Source organism: Mus caroli, chromosome 9, assembly GCF_900094665.2.
Source record: "Mus caroli chromosome 9, CAROLI_EIJ_v1.1, whole genome shotgun sequence".
Taxonomy (NCBI): Eukaryota; Metazoa; Chordata; class Mammalia; order Rodentia; family Muridae; genus Mus; species Mus caroli.
In genome coordinates, this window is record NC_034578.1 from 73,082,366 (window position 1) to 73,101,123 (window position 18,758).

The 18,758-nt window shown below is 37.1% G+C and overlaps 1 protein-coding gene across 1 annotated transcript in view; it reads left to right on the top strand.

Annotated features, from left to right (window-relative positions):
- The window catches only part of Hmgcll1 (3-hydroxymethyl-3-methylglutaryl-CoA lyase like 1), a 121,279-nt gene that overhangs the window by 64,631 nt on the left and 37,890 nt on the right, over window positions 1-18,758 (top strand). Inside the window, exons 6-7 of the mRNA XM_021172660.2 lie at window positions 2,535-2,598; window positions 5,193-5,381. Coding sequence (XP_021028319.1) covers window positions 2,535-2,598; window positions 5,193-5,381 — 253 coding nt within the window. The remainder of the gene's footprint in view (window positions 1-2,534; window positions 2,599-5,192; window positions 5,382-18,758) is intronic.

An 18,758-nucleotide genomic window follows, 5' to 3' on the forward strand; every position in this document is an offset into this window, starting at 1 on the left:
TTTTTTTTCATTCTCTTCTTCAGGGTTCTCTGAGCCCTGAGGAGAGGGATTTGATGGAGACATCCCATTTAGGACTAAGTGTTCCCAAGTCTCTCCCTCTCTGTGAAATGTCTGCTTGTGGGTATTTGTTCCCATCTGCTTCAGGAGGAAGCTTCTCTGATGATGGCTGAGCAAGGCACCGATCTATAGGTACAGAAGACTGTCACTAGGAGTCATTTTATGGCTACATTATTTCAGTAGGAGAGTAGTATTTGATTTTACTCTAGGCTCCGAGGCTTTCTAGTTTCAGGTCCTTGGTCACCCAAACAGAGTCTGGTATGGGTCCCATCTCATGTACTTGGCCTTATAAGTCGAGTTAGATGTTGGTTGATTATTCCCATAATCTTTGTGCCATTGTTGCATACCTTGGAAGGCCATTAGTGAGAGATGGGGAAAATACAAATGTAGAGTTAGACTTTAGGAACAAGTGGGCAGTCATTGCCTCGTGATAAACTGAATAAGCATGAGTTGCTTGTTTTGATCAATTTGAATTTATTGTTATTTATTGGCATTACTTTCCTTAATTAGCACATTTCAAAGGAAATATGCAACTGGCCACCTTACATATTATATTTAAGCCACATCTCAGTGTTGGGTTTAGAACAAATATCAGTTTTTGCACATTACTTGAACCATTGCATATAGACTGAAATTTCTCTTTGTTTTAGAACTTTCTCCATTGCTATGCCATTTCCTTTTCAGATATCTTAGTCACATTTGAACAAATTATCTAAAATGTTACATAAGACATAGGAACTGGAAGAGCAAGCCAAGTTGCCAATCAACTGGACTTGACTTCTTCTTCCTTGTCTTTGCACTGTGTGATGGGCTTATTAAAGAACTTATCTATTTCATTTCTCAAATGTAAGTTTTATTCACATTAATATCCCCGAATTGGGTTACATCTAAGAAGCATTGTATACTAGCCTACTTAGTGTGTACCTTTTACATTTCGAACTCTTAGAGATTTCACTGAGTTTTCTTTTTTCTTTTCTTCTTTCCTTTTGATTGATTTGTGCTAGCTCACATTTTTTTTTATTAGTTATTTCATTTGTTTACAATTCAGATGTCCCCATTTCTGGTTTTCCCTCTGCAAGACCCCTATCCCATCTCCTCTTCCCCTGCCTCTATGAGGGTGCTCCCCAACCCACCCACCCACTGCTACTTCACTGTCCTAGCATCCCTCTATGCTGGGGGATCAAGCCTCCACAGAACCAAGGGCTTCCTTTCCCATTGATGCCAGATAAGGCAATACTTTGCTACATCTGCAGCTGGAGCCATGGGTTCCTCCATGTGTACTCTTTGGTTGGTGGTTTAATTCCTGGGAGCTCTGGGGGTGGGAGGAGGGTCCAATTAGTTGATATTGTTCTTCCTAAGGGGGTTACAATCCCCTTCAGCTTCTTCAAGCCTTCCCCTAACTCTTCTCTTGAGGTCTCTGTGCTCAGTCTGATGATTGGCTGCAAGCATCTGCATCTGTATTGGTCAGGCTCTGGCAGAGCCTCTTGGGGGACTCTATACTAGGCTCCTGTCAGCAAGCTCTTCTTGGCATCAGCAATAGTGTCTGGGTTTGGTGTCTGCAGATGGGATGGATCTCTGGGTGGGGCAGTCTCTGGATGGCCATTTCTTTAGTCTCTGCTCTGCTCTTTGTCCCTGCATTTCCTTTTGACAGGAATAATTCTGGGTTAAATTTTTGAGATGGGTGGGTGGCCCCATCCCTCCCTCTGATTTTTCTAATGAATCATAGCTTAAATTCATCAAACACACCAGTATGTTCTCTTTTATCTCCAACCTTCCCTCTATGAAACTTTATGAAACTAGATTTCTATAAAGCAAATTTGATTTTTTGGGACCTTACCTAAATTTTTTAGTACCCAAAATTAGTTTTGAATCATCTCAAATTCCAGCCTCCTTTGTAAACATAGTGCTTACTATCTAGAATCGTTCTTATCCCAGACCCAGAACTGTACCACCAGACTCACTTTCCACCACTCCTCTCTGCATAGTCTCAGGTGAAACTTGTAAAAGGTTTGTTCAACCCCCAAAGGGGTTGTGACTCACAAGTTGAAAACTGCTGCTATAGTACAGACATATTCATATAATGTTCTTTAATCACTATAATCAAATAATATTATCAAGTTGGTGCATGCCTTTAATCCCAGCATTTGGGAGGCACAGTCAGGAGGATTTCTGAGTTTGAGGCCAGCTTGGTCTACAAAGTGAGTTCCAGGACAGCCAGAGCTACACAGAGAAACCCTGTCTCAGAAAAAACCAGTCATTCATATATATATATATATATATATATATATATATATAAATTGTTTGATAGATTAAAAGGTTGAATTACCTTTAAATGCTCCTAAATAAGTTTTGTTTAGTTGAAGGATAAAGTAAAAGTGTAAAATAATTTTGATTGGTGTATTTTTTGTTATTTGTTTTTAAAATGGAAATTTGGATATGATTGGAAGATCATATTCCTCTGTATATTTTTAATATAGGTACGTGTCCTGTGCCCTGGGCTGCCCATATGAAGGAAGCATCACACCACAGAAAGTCACAGAAGTAAGATACATTATGGTTACTAATAAAAGAGTATTGTTTGCAAATTTAGATTGTTTTCTTTATTATTTATTTAATTTCAATAGCAAGGACTAACAAGAACTATGGCTGGGAGATTTTCATGAAGACAGCTTTGGTTACTTGTCATTTCTTTGGACTTAGGCCTATCTGCTATACCTTCCTAAAGGCGGGTGATAAGTAAGTCTTATGATTTGGATGCTTACAGGCAGAATGACTAAAAGCTTCCATCTGGTGCTCGTACACGACCTGAGCCAAAGGAATGCTTTCCCACTCCCAATCACAGCGCAGACAGTTGTGCACACACATGTAGGCAGCTCTTTCTCCTTCATCCTTTAGGACCAACACCAGAGTATGTGTTTCAGGGTTTCTGCTCATCTGTGATTTTTTTTCATTACAATGCTAAGTTGTTATGACAGAAATTGATGACAGTAGATTATAGTCATTAAAAATCTGCTTAGTGGATTGTTGAATCTGCCTACTCGATTATTGAATATGCTTATTCTAATTCTTTCTTTACCATTAATTCCTCCTAATGAATGCCAAATACTCTTCTTTGGGAATTAGTTTAGAAACTTATTTGTAGACGAATTATATTAAAGTAAACTTTTGCTAGGGCTATACGTTTTCATGAATTTGTAATATAGCCCTGAATCAGTAATGTGATATCATTAGAAATCCTCAAGTTATGTGGATTAATTACAGTTCAGCTGAGTTCATTCTTCTTTTGAACTCGCATCTGAACTTCTACAGCTCACTGAAGACCCTTCTAAAGCAGGCGATCTCATTAGCTCTTATACTAAAAGCTCCTTGCTTACGGAGGCAAATGCACTAGGAAATGATGAAGCTTAGCTTTTATATTGCTTTACTTACATCCCAGGCTTCCTTATGAATCTGCATAGACCACTATATATTCTCTGAGTTTTAATGAATAGCTTCAGAATGTTTGACTTTGGACTACCCAAGACCAGTGTCTGTTTCTTGCAGATGCCAGACTTTTGTCTGTCTGCGGCACTGTTCCAGCATGGAAGAGATGCACACTCTTTCCTCTTCCTTCTCCTCTTCCTCTTCCTCGTCCTCCTCCTCTTTCTCCTCCTCTCCCTCCTCCTCTCCATCCTCCTCCCCCTTTTTAACATTATAAAGATGAGAGTGCTGCTGAAGCCTCACAGACAGATTAGAAGTATTACAAATTCACAATCAGCAACCTTGCTGCAGACTCCTTTGTGCTGGTCTAATACATTTTATGAATTCATTCTTTTCTTTCAGAAATAACTGTTAGAAACTGATTACTTTTGCAGATTCTCACCCCTTTTCATACTTTATGCTCCTGTTCATCCCTTGCTGTGGCCCTCTCTTGTACATTTGATTTTTTTCTTACTCTTAGATGCTCCCTGCCTTTTGCACAACAGTGGCTTGGAACCCACTGATCTTCGTGTGTGTACTTTCTCAAGCCTGTTTCAGATTCTTCTCTCTCACCCATTTCAAAGATTTGTAAGTTTACTTATAGCCTCCTGCTTGACAGCACTGGGCCAGTGTCCAGTGTCCACTAGTACATACTGTAGAAGTTGTTTCTTTGTCCAAAGTCTTATTTCAGCTCCATTTGTGCATATCTCTGTGATACTGGCAAAACTTGGTCCTCGTTTGTATCCAAGATTACAAGAGCCATCTCAAATTTGCTTTCTTGCCTAACACAGTGCCTGGAGTAAGGTGGCCGTAGAAAAGTATAAGTTGAATGAACAAGTTAATGAAAAACCTATCTTTTATTTATTATATTTTTTGCAGCCAAGCATGCTCTTAACATTGTCATGACTATTGCAGGTTTTGAAAGTAAACTGTCAAGGCTTTAGAAAGCATTAAAAAAATGAGGACAGGTTGTTGTCTTTATTCAACAAATTAGAGTAATAAGAGTAACCTCGTGATCAACCCAGAATCACGTCTGGGTGAGAGCTAATAGTCAAATCCATACTTGTTTGATTCCAGAACCCCTGTAAAATCACATGCTGTCCTCATGAGGGCACATCACTCTTTCATTGTGGCGTTGGCCATTAGACTTGATGGGAACATGACATTTACCTCGCATGCATCCCTTCACTCACAAGACAGAACATTTAGGCTAGGAATATCAAGTGATTCTTCCAATGGCTAAGCTACTTAGTGACAGAGCTGAAATTACTGCCGATGTCTCTTGGCCTCTGATATAATGCCCAGAAAAACACTACTTCCAAAGTAGACCTTCAGTTCTTCTGTTCAGTTAAAGTTGAGACATATTAACCTCATGTCTGTGGTACTACAGCTTGCTCTCGAACAGATTGATAGATGAGTGTATATATATGAAGTAGGTAGGACTCTAAGACAACTTGAACATAAAAGATAATAATGGTAATTTCATCCAAAATGTTAATATGGGGCTTACAATTTAATGAGCATAAAGGAGGACCAAGAAAAAAATAAAGCATACATTTTTCACAGACAAACTCATCATAGTTGTAATTTTAAACTCCAGATGGTGATTACTTAAGAGTCAGAAGGTTGGTGGCTTCTTATTTTCATTGCCTTACCAGGAGTTTGCCTTTCAACAGGTTTCAAAGAGATTGTATGGTATGGGCTGCTATGAAATATCTTTGGGAGACACGATTGGAGTTGGTACTCCAGGCAGCATGAAGATGATGTTGGAAAGTGTCATGAAAGAAATCCCTCCAGGGGCTCTTGCTGTTCATTGCCATGACACATATGGACAAGCCCTCGCAAATATCCTAACAGCTCTTCAGGTATTTGTAGTCTCAGTGTGCTATGCTGTAGCTGTGCATACTTACTCGTGTCATGAGCATGTTAAGCATTTCGGTGAGATAAATTTATCAAATATATATGCAATGCTTGAACAATATATATTTTATAGTTTATGTTGAGATTCTATGAATATATTTAAACATAGCATACATACATGAAATATTTACAAATGCTAGATGATTTTTTAGGGAAATGGAGGTCATTACTATTTGTGTTATTTGGTCAAGTTGTTGGTTTTTTATTTTTAAAGTATCAATTCTATTAGATCTGTGGCTTCTAATTTCAATGCCTATATACTTCAACTATAAAGTTTAACAGAATTGAATATTATATGGTGAAGTAAAGAAACCAAACAGTACCATGTACTGTTGTGATCATGAAATGAATAATCTTTCTTTTAGTTTGATTGCTCTACAATGACTATATATGGAGTAGGAATATATACTATTTTATTAATTTTTTTAATGTTTGAAACCTCACTTTGTGTGTGTGTGTGTGTGTGTGTGTGTGTGTGTGCATTCACACTTAGGAATTGACCCTTGGGCCTTAAACCTGCTAGGCAAACACTCTACCACTGATCCCACAACCTCACATTTAATAGAACCATTGTTTATGTTAATCAAATGATTCCATTATATGTTAAAGAAAGCTATTTGTAATGTTAGAGTATTAAGAATCACTAAGTTATATGCTATTCTAAGTGTATTTATCTAAAGAGTAAATTTAAATAATGTTATTTCAAAATATTCTTAGTCTTATGAAAAATGAACTAATTTGATATCTTAACAGTTAAAATTTTGACAGTTAAAGATAATACTATCACAGTTTTTTTCTGGTAAGAATGAAGGTCGGCTTATAAAGCTTAATATTACAGTTTCAATGTGTGCAGTTGCTGTCAGTAGTTTAGAAATAGTGGAAAGAGCTTATTTTGACTTGTATTATATATTCAAGAAGAAAAAGAAGATTATCTCATGATATTTTGGAATATTGTAACTTTAAAAGTTTTCCTTCCTAGGAAGTCTAGTTTCGAGGGTAGTGGAGTACTGGGCATGGCTTCAGGGTTCTGTGTCTGGCTTCACCCTTTCGCATTAGGTGTTCTAGAGAACACTTCTAAGGTTCTCCCTGTACCAACTGTTGTTTTACTTCTCTTCTGCTGCTTATTAAGAAAATACACTGAGGATCAGTGCAGCCTTCTACTTTTTAAAAGTCAATTTATGGAATGAAGAGGCCACGTGGATTAATCCACTCTGGGTTTGAATGAGTACATTGTATGGTGTACAGTGATGCAACTTATTGCCAATGCATTCCTCAGGATGCCATAATAAATGTTTGTACTTGTCAAAATTAACCTACAGAGTAAGAAAGGATAATTCCCAGGAAGGAATGCATGTGCTTCAAGAAGATAAAAAATATTATTGAGGTAAATTGCTTGGAGAGATGAAGTGAAAACTTGATCAGTTGAGTGGCATCCTTCCTATTCATAGATAAGCCCTGAAACCTAGGGGAACATGGGAATCCTGTACTGGGGACTTGTGTAAGCTTGGAACATGAAAAACATCTGTATGCAGCCAGGACTACTCAAGAGACCACACTCTCAGTCAAAGGGTATATAACAACAACAACAACAACAGATTTCATTCCCCATACAAGGAAGATAAGCATGCTTATTTTTCATGACATTGAGTATAAATGAATAATAAATAGAAAATGTCTCTTTATATATCATAAAATTTCATATTTCATAGTACTCATGTGAGAGTGAAGTTTGGCTTTACTTTGAATTTGAAAGACAAACCAAATGAATTACTTTAAGATAGTTGTAGATCAGTGAGACTTGTCTTTTCAAATAATATGTCTATTCTGAAGGAATGCTATTTTTAAATTTAAGCTAAGCTCTTTGCAAATTTTGTGTGTGTGTGTGTGTGTGTGTGTGTGAGACGGAAGAGGTGATTATTATAGTCTATTGGCTTCTTTGGTAGTTAATAAAATCTAAGAACCTCTGATTATATTTTCTGTTGTATCTTTTCCCATATATACAATCTCTTTGTAAAATATGGCAGGCAGAAGGCAGGCAAGATGGCCTGAGAAAGCAGGAGTATTCTTCCAGCTCCTTATTATCTATGAGTTCATTTATGGTTTCAGCATAAACACATGGGTAAAAAGTGTTACAACAACTTGTGTATTTGAAAACATGTTGTGAGGACTGAGAGCCCACCGTAAATGGACAGTTGAGAAAATGGTCAAAAGCAGAGAGGCAGGCAAAGGACACTTGTGCTTCACAATCTTAGATGGTCTCTTCTTCTGTACAAGTCAGTTTGCCTTTGGGTTGCATATAGTTTGGTAAGATATTAACAACTGAAGGAAGACACATATGCTCCCACTTTCTAGAAACTATACATATTTCAGACAGTCTTTAAGTCTCTTACAATTTTGAATTCATTGAAGATAGCCAGGTTTGGCTTTGGAATGTCGCTTTAGACACATGTGGGTCCTAGTCTCTAACGGTCCTGGATAAAGAGAAGTCTACCAGAGACCATTCTAATTCCACCTTTTAATAGAAATGGCAGTAACAACAGTAAAACAAGCAGGTTTAAATTTAGATAACAAGAATCTTGGACAAAAACCCCTTAATGTTTCAGTGTAGGGGAAATGAGAGAGCCCAGCTTCATTAGCAACACGGCTAACCTTGGCTTCAGGAAGCAGGGGCTATACTGCATTTTAATGGAATCTTTGAAGTGGTTTCTAGTAAAATTTGTGATGTATGTAGAGTAGATATCATTTGCTTTCATTTAGGGGAGGAGAAACAGTTTGCAGTGTTCCAAACTAGAAGTTACTATTAAGGCAAGGAGACACGTAATAAGTAGAAACTTGGCTGCAGTGGTAGGAAACAAATGGGAGTTATAAACGAAATGTCCCCCTCAGTCTGGAAAGCACATCCAGTTAGCTGGTAGAGGAACCTTTCTTGGATTTTCAGGTTTTATGTCTTTTTTTTTTAATTACTTAAACATGTAACTCATAGGACCACATGGGTATGTGGACATCTATAATTCATAATTATCAGATACTTTTAATGGAGAGAAAATATTCTGATTATAGATGTAAGTGTGGGATATTTATACCTACCAAAAAGCAATAGAGCAAGAGAATGAGGTGATAAAGTGCACAACGGTTTGGTAATGGAAGAAACATACATGGCCCTACATTCTTGTCTTCAAGTTTATGCAAAAGCTGCGTTTTACCCTGTTTCATATTCCCCAAGTCCCCAAATAAAACACCAGTTTAACAAATTGGTTAATCTACTTAATATAAAACAATTGCTCATTTTTCTCCATTGAAATGTTTTGAGCCTTCATAATTAGGTAAAGCAGGGTAAAACAAATAAGACCCAATGCTACAAATAGCAGTTCCATGCTAATTGCTAGCATAGAGACAAAGCAGAAAGCCCAACATTTCTCATGAAGAAATACTACATGCTTTTTTTCCCCTTAAATTTAATAGACCTCTAGCTAGTGTGCCTTTCCTTATAATGCTTTCCATATGTTTATTATTCTCTTTTAGAAAGACTAAATTATTAACCTAATTTTTACATCAAAAGCATTCATGGTTTTATGTAGACTCTTACTAACCATGTTAAAATGCCACCAAACTACAAGTTTTTCTTAATGTAATTGGTTTATGTGGTTTTCAAAGAGGATTTAAAACAATTTCCACAACTACCTAGCCAAGCTTTTCTCTTTTTCACTTCGAACTTGTTACAAAGGGTGTAATTGTGCAAAATTGAGACAAGTCACAGAATGTCCAGAAGAATTCCTTGATAATGGTGCAGTTGGTTGGCAAACTCATAACAGTTACTGCAATTACTGCCTTAGCCAGCCATATTAACATGTAGCATGTATCTTATTTATGAGTAGAGCCATAGTTCAGAGCATTGGGCAGCAAATATATTTTGTAATTGCAAGCGTTAGATAGTGTTCACTTATTTGATACATTTAAAACAGCTAAGTAAAATAGATGTCCCAGCAGGAAGAGAATGCAGGGATTGCTGGGGTAAGATGGTGAGTGAGAAGCTTCCTCTGCTCCATAGGAGACCCCACATTACAGGAAAAGAAAGAAACAAACAAACAGAGAAGGTGAGAAGGAAGGGACAGAGCAGCTACACATCATAAAGAGGTAGAAAGTTACCACCAAAGAGCAGGAAATTTCCCGAGGGGGACATTTAAGGAAAGGACAAATATAGAACCCCAAGTAAAAAAGACCCAGAGAGCCTCCTCCGAACCGTCTTACTGTTAAATTTCTAAGTGTGCAGCAGCGAGGGAACATGTAGGAAGCTGTGAGACATGTGTGCTGTCGTGAGAAATCCATCAGCATTAACACCAAACTTCAGCAGAAACTTTCAGGCAAAGAAAAAAGAGACTATTGTATATCAAGGCTTCCAATCACCATTGCTGTACCCAGAAAATTAACTTGAAAAACTGAAGGGGAAACAAAGATATTCCATTATTAAAAGAAAAAAGAATGCCAGGCATGGTGGCGCACACCTTTAATCCCACCTCTTGGGAGGCGGAGGCAGATGAATTTCTGAGTTTGAGGCCAGCCTGGTCTACAGAGTGAGTTCCAGGACAGCCAGGGCTTCACAGAGAAAACAAATGTCTTGAAAAACAAAACAAAACAAAACAAATAAAAAAGAAAAAAGAAAACAAAGAGAAAACAGAGAGAGAGAGAGAGAGAGAGAGACAGAGAGACAGAGTGAGAGAAAGAGAGAGAGAGAGAGAAAACAGACACAGAGAGACAGAGACACACACACACACACACAGAGAGAGAGAGAGAGAGAGAGAGAGAGAGAGAGAGAGAGATTGGTTCACACCCAAGAATAAATCCTGTTAGAAGGATAGACAAAAGGAAAACAGAGAGATTGGACAATGTATTCGTGAATAATTGGTTGGCTAGTGATATAACCAGGAGAGAAATAATATTTTTTTAAAAAAATCTCAGCATCAGATTAAAATGAAAATTTGAGTTATGGATATCTATGAGACACAATGAAGGCAGTTGTAAGTAGGAAATGTTTATGTCTATGTTTTGGCATCTTAAACAAAAGATCTCAGATCACAAACTAGTGATGTACTCTTGGTCTTAGAAAAAAATAACTAGGCAAAAACTATCCAAACAGGAATTCAATAGATGTAGAGAACTAATGATGACCGTAGCAGAAATTAATAAAGTAATTATGAGGAAATTAAGGTACTTAAAGAATAACACGCTGGGCTTGGTGGTGCACGCCTTTAATCCTAGCACTTGGGAGGTAGAGGCAGGTGGATTTCTGAGTTCCAGGCCAGCCTGGTCTACAGAGTAAGTTCCAGGACAGTCAGGGCTACGCAGAGAAACCCTGTCTCAAAAAAAAAAAAAAAAAAAAAGAAGAAGAATACAAAGATCAAGTAAGAGAGTGTTTGTTCTTTGAAAATAACAAAGCTGACAAATGGTCTAACTAACCAAAAGAAAACTTAATAAAATCAGATGGAAAAAATCACAGGAAGAGTTTTAAAAGTATAATAATTAGGGACAAATTTGGACTATTTCAACAAGTTAAAAAGCATAAAGATACTAATGAATTTTTAAACACATATGACCTACTTAAATGAACCAAGAGAATACAGATGACCAAACACAGTCACTTACAAATAAGGAGGCTAAAGTAGTAACAAAACACTTCACAGCAAGTATATTCCTGGAACAGGCAGAGACACTGCCAAATTCTACCAGATCTCCAGAGAAACAACTCCAATATAACTATTTTCCAGAAAAAGTCCTCAAACTCCAAAAGAAAAGAAAATACTGATAACAACAAACAGAAAGAATAAGCAATTTATATTATTGAAAATAGATACAAAAATTTCAAGAAATACTTGGAAATTTGATTCAATACAACAATGAAGTGATTGTGTACCACCATTAAATTGGTTTTAATCCAAAGATTCAATGATGATTCAGCAGATACAAAATTTAACATTTTTAGTAAAAGTTGTGAAGAAATGAAGTGTGAGAGGATTAAATTTTTATGTGGCATTATTATTCCCCTAAACAGGGCAGTAACACACTACTTTCTGTTTTTAATTTATACCTTGGTTTTTGAGACAGGATCTTTCACAAGGAACTGCAGCTCACCATGGGACTGATTGCCTATTGAATCCCAAGGATTCACCCATCTCCTCTTCCCCAGTGCTGAAATTCGAGGAATCTGCTACCAGGCAGGGCGTTTTACCTGGGTAGTAGGGGCTAGACTCAAACTTCTTTTTTTGGAGGGGTGGGGGGAAGTCGAGACAGGGTTTCTCTGGGTATCCCTGGCTGTTCTGGAACTCACTTTGTAGACCAGGCTGGCCTTGAAATCATAAATCCGCCTGCCTCTGCCTCCCAAGTGCTGGGATTAAGGGCATGTGCCACCACTTCTTAAATATGCAAAGATGATCTGGAATTCCTGATCTTCCTGCCTCCACCTCTAGAGTGCTAGGATTATAGGGTATGGTACCAAGTGAGGCTTCCACAATGTTTAATGGGTAAAAACAAAACAAAATCAAATTATAACTAGGACCATGTTTGCACAAACTGCTATAATCTCTATGGTTCCTGAATAATTGTGTATAGTACCCCAGAATTAGACAAAACTATAAAAAATTAATATTAAAACTCATTAGTAGACAGTTATTATATTTATACATATTTAAAATTAAGTCAGTGTAACTGAAATGTATTGTGTTAAAATTTTATTATTGCATAAGTACATTTATATGATTTTCATATTTTATATAATAAAGTAAAAAATATTACAAAGAAAATGATATAGCTGGAGAGATGGCTTGGTGCTTAAGAGCATTTAGTGCTCTTAAAGAGGACCTGGGTTCTGACACGGTAAAACCATCTGTAACTCCAGGTCCCGGGGAACCACTAGCAACTGAGCATATATGGATTACACTCACATATCACACACATACACATAAATAAAAGTAAAAATTAATACTTTAAAAACGATTGTGTCTCGTGCTTATCTGTGTATCTATTAGTATAGAGATTGTCACAGAATGTATTCAGTAAATATTTTTAGTTCAATGAACAACCTACAATAATTCCTCACAGTTGACACAAATAATTTGTCCTGAAGAATCTTTCCACAGTGAAGAGATTTATAAACAACTGGAAATGGTTGGCTGCTTCCAGGGAGGGATTCCAGAGAGTATGACTTGCAATTACTGAACTCTCTGACCACAGCCTTTCTACTTTGAATTTAACCTTTACTGATACTGTTCAATATGTTTGCTCTCTGTACTGTAAGGACATTTTCTAATATTGTAAATTACCTTCACCTATTCAAATCATGACTGGAAATAGTTTGTCAACCTATGAAAAAATTATGAGAAAATTATCCAAATAATGAAGTTAAAATATTCTAAGATAAGCTTAACTTATTTATAAATAAAGCATTAAAACTATTTATATTAAGCATGTGAAGACCTTGAGAAATTTCTCCGGAAAAACCTTTCCCTGTAGGATGTGGGAAATATTTTTATGACTCTAACTTCATGAGGTTAAAAAAATGAGGTTGAAAGGGTGTGTTTGAAAATTAGTTTCCTTTTAAATTTGCTCTCACAGTAACTATAGATAACTAAATAAGGCTCATGATTTTAAACATGTTTTTACTGTAGTAAGCATTCTTGAAGGAGACAAATGTTTATATAACCCATACTGACTCTTCTCAGTTGAAAGTCAGAGCCTATAGAATAGATTTTCTGTTCTGTAAATGTATTTACCTTTCCTTTAAAAAAGTCTCATTTTATTATTTCTCGTTTGTGAGGGTTTCACCTGTCTCTCTGTCTGTGTACCCCATGTGTGTGACTGGTGCTCCCTGAGGTCAACAGAGGGTTGATCCCCTAGAACTCAGTTACACACAGATGTGCACTGCCATGTGGGTCCTGGGAATCTAACCCTGGGGCCTCTGAACCAGCAGCCAATGTTCTTAACTGCTGAGCAAATTCTCCAGCACTTATTTCTTTTATACACAGACATATTGGAACACTTCTCCTCGAAAATAATATGGAACACAGAGTATTAGTATAGGCGTCAGCTGTAAGAAAGGCAGCATAACTTTCAAAGGATAACATTAGATTAATCCAATAAAGCAAAGAGTTTACCTCTCCACAAACTAAATCGTTTTTTTTTTTTTTTTTTGTTACCAAGATACCAGTCCAATAAACATAAAAATACAAGCCTGGGACCATTTCGAGTGGCTTGCATGCATGTTTCTGGGCTGATTCCTTGATATTGGATAACAAATCAGGCCTCATCCTGGGGTAGAGTGACTCCTACTTTCAGCAGCTAAGAGCTTGTAGCCTTTCCTCTGGAGGTGGGGCCCCACCTACCCTGGGATATCAACTAGTGTTGGAATGGTTTAGCCCTTGTGTAGGCAGGCTTCTTAGAGTCTCAGACACTTTCTGGTCCTCTGGTTCTCAGCACATTTCTGCTTTCTCTTCCATAATGCTTCCCGAGTCTTAGGTGCAGGAGTTGTTTTGTGGTTGTATTTGTAACACTCTCCTTCTACAAAAGAAACTTCTTTGATGAGGGACAGGATCGACATTGAGTAGGAATATACTAATGAGGAATGATATCCTAGAGGCACACTTTCCCCAAGGTATGGTGAATATATCCATTTAGCATAGAGAGAATCTGATCTGGAATTCCCTTTTGGCCTGTAAAGTGCCATTGCAAGCTTGTCTGAATGGAGCATGGTCCAGTATGTATTAGCTGAACATGATTTCCACGTCAGAAAAATCAATGAAATTGAGCTGAAGTTCTTCCCCACTAATGATTTGAAATTTGTCTTATATTATTGAAAACTAAAACATATGTAAAGTATTTCCTAGATGGTCTTCCTCCCTCCCTCCCTTCCTCTGTCCCCACCTCCCTCTTTCTCTCATTTTTTCTTCCTCCTTCCCTTCTTCTCCCCTCTGCTTGTCTTCCCTATGTGTATATGTTATATGTATGTGTATATGTACATTTTATATATATATATATATATATATATATATATATATATATATATATATATGTGTGTGTGTGTGTGTGTATATATATATATATATATATATATATATATATATATATATATATATATGTGTGTGTGTGTGTGTGTACATATACATATAAATATATACATATATACATGAGCATACTGGTGGTCTTGCAGTCCCTCTTAGTTATCTTCCACTCTCAGTTATCAGCCCTGCTTGCTCTCCACATATCTCTGAATCTCTGACACAGGATGCTTCAGAGCCTGAAGGTCATTAAGTTAGACTTCAGCACTGTGGTGACACAGAGAGGTACGCTACTGTGTCTAGAGTTTTTGAGGTGCTAGGAAATCTAAACTCAAGTTTTGGTCCACTCTATTGATTGATCCATGTCCCCAGACCTTGAGAAGAAAATGGTTACTTTAGAAGCAGGCATTGTAAAGTGATATTTCTGCAGTCATGAGGCATTGTACTCTTCATTACCAATGTATCTATTTTAAAAATAATGCATACATGCATATATGTAAAAATACATATTTATGTATTTATTTATTTACATCCAAAATGCTGTCCCCTTTCCTGTTCCTCCCTTGCAGACTCCCTCTCCTTCACCTCTGAGAGGGCAACTCCCTCACAATCTCCCTGGGTTATCATTTCGCTCTTCCATTTTCTGTCTCAGCCTCTGTCTTGAACAGGCACACATGCATAAATGTATTAATACAACCTCTTGAATCCATTTAAAGTGTTGCTTATATGCATATGACTTCAGGACTGACTATTTTGTATTGGGTAGCCAATTAACGCACTCATCCTTGGAAAAGCTAATTCTCCATCTCTCAGCAGTCTTCACTTGCCTGTAGTTCTTTGTTTAGAATAGGGACCCAATAGCATAGTTTCTCCTTCCACATATTTTCTGTCTGTCTATTGATATTGCAATTGTTCAGGTCTTGTTTATGTAGCCATTTCTTTTTTATTTTCAAATATATTTTTTAATTTATTTATTTAATTATGTATTTTCTTCATTTACATTTCAAATGCTATCCCAAAAGTCGCCAGACCCTCCCTCCACTCACTCCCCTACCCACCCACTCCCACTTCTTGGCCCTGGCGTTCCCCTGTACTGAGGCATATAAAGTTTGCAAGACCAAGGGGCCTCTCTTCCCAATGATGTCCGACTAGGCCATCTTCTGCTACATATGCAGCTAGAGACAACGAGCTCCGGGGGTACTGGTTAGTTCATATTGTTGTTCTACCTATAGGGTTGCAGACCCCTTTNGCTCCTTGGGTACTTTCTCTAGCTCCTCCATTGGGGGCCCTGTGTTCCATCCAATAGCTGACTGTGAGCATCCACTTCTGTGTTTGCCAGGCCCTGGCATAGCCTCACAAGAGACAGCTATATCAGGGTCCTTTCAGCACAATCTTGCTGGTGTATGCAATGGTGTCAGCGTTTGGAGGCTGATTATGGGATGGATCTCCAGGTATGGCAGTCTCTAGATGATCCATTCTTTCATCTCAGCTCCAAACTTTGTCTCTGTAACTCCTTCCATGGGTGTTTTGTTCCCAATTTTAAGAAGGGGCAAAGTGTCCACACTTTTGTCTTGTTCTTCTTGAGTTTCATGTGTTTTGCACATTGTATCTTGTATCTTGGGTATTCTAAGTTTAGCCATTTCTATGAAAGACTGTTTCAGAAGACATTCCGGTATTCTGAGTCTTACAACCATTTAATATTTTTAGATAGATCAGTAGAAATAATCAGAAATCAGGCACTATAATTCATCAATACAATAAAGGAAAACAGATTTGTGATCATCTTAAATGACTTGGAAAATCATTGACATTCTTTTTACTCCTAACCAAGAATTTATTTGCAATTGATACCTGAAGGGAAAACCAATTTTCTTCAATGGAGTGTCACTGGCCTACAATTCAGCACAATGATGGTCAGAGGTGGCTGGCCAACACAAAATGTACTCCATGTGGGTTTTTTGGGGGGTGGGGTGGGGATGGGACTGCTTGGTTTTTGTTTTGTGTTACTTTTGTCTTACTCCTTTTTTTGTTTGTTATGGTTTTCATTTTTGTTTTGTTTTTAAGAGAGAAAGGGAAAGAGAGAGAAAGAGCATGAAATTGGGTGTCAATGGCAGTGAAGGAGATCTGGGAGTAGTTAGGGGGCAGATATGATCAAAATATAGAATAGGAAAAATATTTATTGAAAGAAAAATAAAGGAATAATTGAGATTATTAACCATGTGGGGAATTCTAATCAGAACAGAAGTACACAACATAGACAGGAAAAGATAAAGTTAAATAATTTCACGCAAGATATCCTAATTGTATATTCAAAATCTCCAAAGATAATTTAGAAAAATCATTAAAATCAGAAAATATAACAAGATCAATGTATACAAGCACAGCACATAAAAGCTTATAATGTTATATGGATATTATTTTTAAGGTTTATTTATTTATTTTATGTATGAGTCTGCATGTATACCTGCGTGCCAGAAGAGTGCATTAGATCACATTGTAGATGGTTGTGAGCTGCCATGTGGTCGCTGGGAATTGAACTCAGGACCTTTGGAAGAACAGCCAGTGCTCTCAACTGCTGAATCATCTCTCCAGCTCTATATATGGATATACTTAACAGCAAACATCATTATAAGATGAAGTAATGAATGTATGATTATACTATCATGAAAATTTCAAAAAGTGACATTAGTCTTGCAATAAATTTTATTTTCCATGAAAAGCAGGATGACAATATATAGGGAAGTAAGATTTAAATAAATGGTAAGATTAAATTTCTGGTTTGGAAGACTTGGCAATTGACAGTTTTCACTAAGTTGATCTTTGTATTCAGTGTAAAAATCAATAAAATCTGTGTCATTTTAAAAAGCAGATTCTATAGTTGCTATTCTAATGTAAATATTCTAATATAACTATGGAAATGTAAAAGTCACCAGGTCAGACTTAGATATGACTCATATGTTGCTTTCCTTCACACAAGACAAAGATGATGTGTGAAATAATAGGACAATGAGCACATAGACAGAATCGAAGAAATAGTTCAAAGGAAGTGTTAGAAGACAGACAATCTCACACTAACACAAATGAAGGTGCTTTAGTCAGGATTGTCAGCAGCAGCTGGACACGATCAAGGAAAGAATAAATGAGCTGAAAGTCACAGTCAGGAGACACTTCAAAGGAACATAGGAAGTGGTATCTCCAACTTATAATGGTTCAAACAAGACAAAAATTCAGAAATTTCAAATTGTGACACTTTATGGAAATACATGACGTGGTTTCTAGAATTTTCTGGAGAAGAAGAGTAAATGACCAAACAGAGCTTGCAGGAAAATCCAGAGTACTAATAATGCTTCATTTACTCAAACAGTGCAGGGAGGAGGAGTAGGTTCCTTTACTTATGTTTAAAAGTGCATTTGTTTAAAAATATGTTTTCACAATTAAAGTGACATAAATTTAAGAGTTAAAGAAAACGGAGGATAAGGAATGTCACAATAACCACATTCGGATTTCTGGCCACGGTTTTCTGAACCAAACTATCAATTAAAATCTAATAAAATATTATTTTTACCCTGAAATTTATTTTAGTCAGTACCCATCAGATCTTTCAGTGGCTTGAGAACACAGTGTGGGGACCAATCGGGTAAATAGAGTCCCCTGGACGTATTTGCACAACAAAATCTCTGGCTGATGAAATATTCTGTGCTGATGTTTCTGAAAGGAGAGACCGGAAACGTGCAATGGAAATGAGACCTTTTACTGTTCTTACGCCAACCTCAGCATCAATTACAGTGCTTTGTGAGAAAAGTTGTAAGAAATATACTGCTGGTTTCGCAAGTCAGCAGATTTTTTTTTTAATTGTGGCAGATCAGACCCCCAAATTTTATAGCCTTCAGCAACAAATGGCTCCTAGACATTAAACTGACCCCCGATAAAACAACCCTGGGGTTATGAGAAGGCTACTCTGCCAATTTCATCTCTCTGTGGAATCCACTGACATCTGGTTCAGCTGCGGAAGCTGGAAAACTTCTTTAAAATTCTCTTGATAGTAAAAATGGACATGTGGAAAACATTCTAATCTGTTAATCTTTGGTGCTCCTGAACAAGGGACATTTGGCTTTAAACTTCATGATGATAAATATGAAACTTCCAGATCTAGTTGTAAATAACTTAATGGCATTTGAATACAGAATAGCATTTTATTTCCCAATGGTACCGAAATACGAATATGCACCTGCATTGACGAAAGGGCCCGAGCTCTGTGCTCTTTGTTTACACATGGGT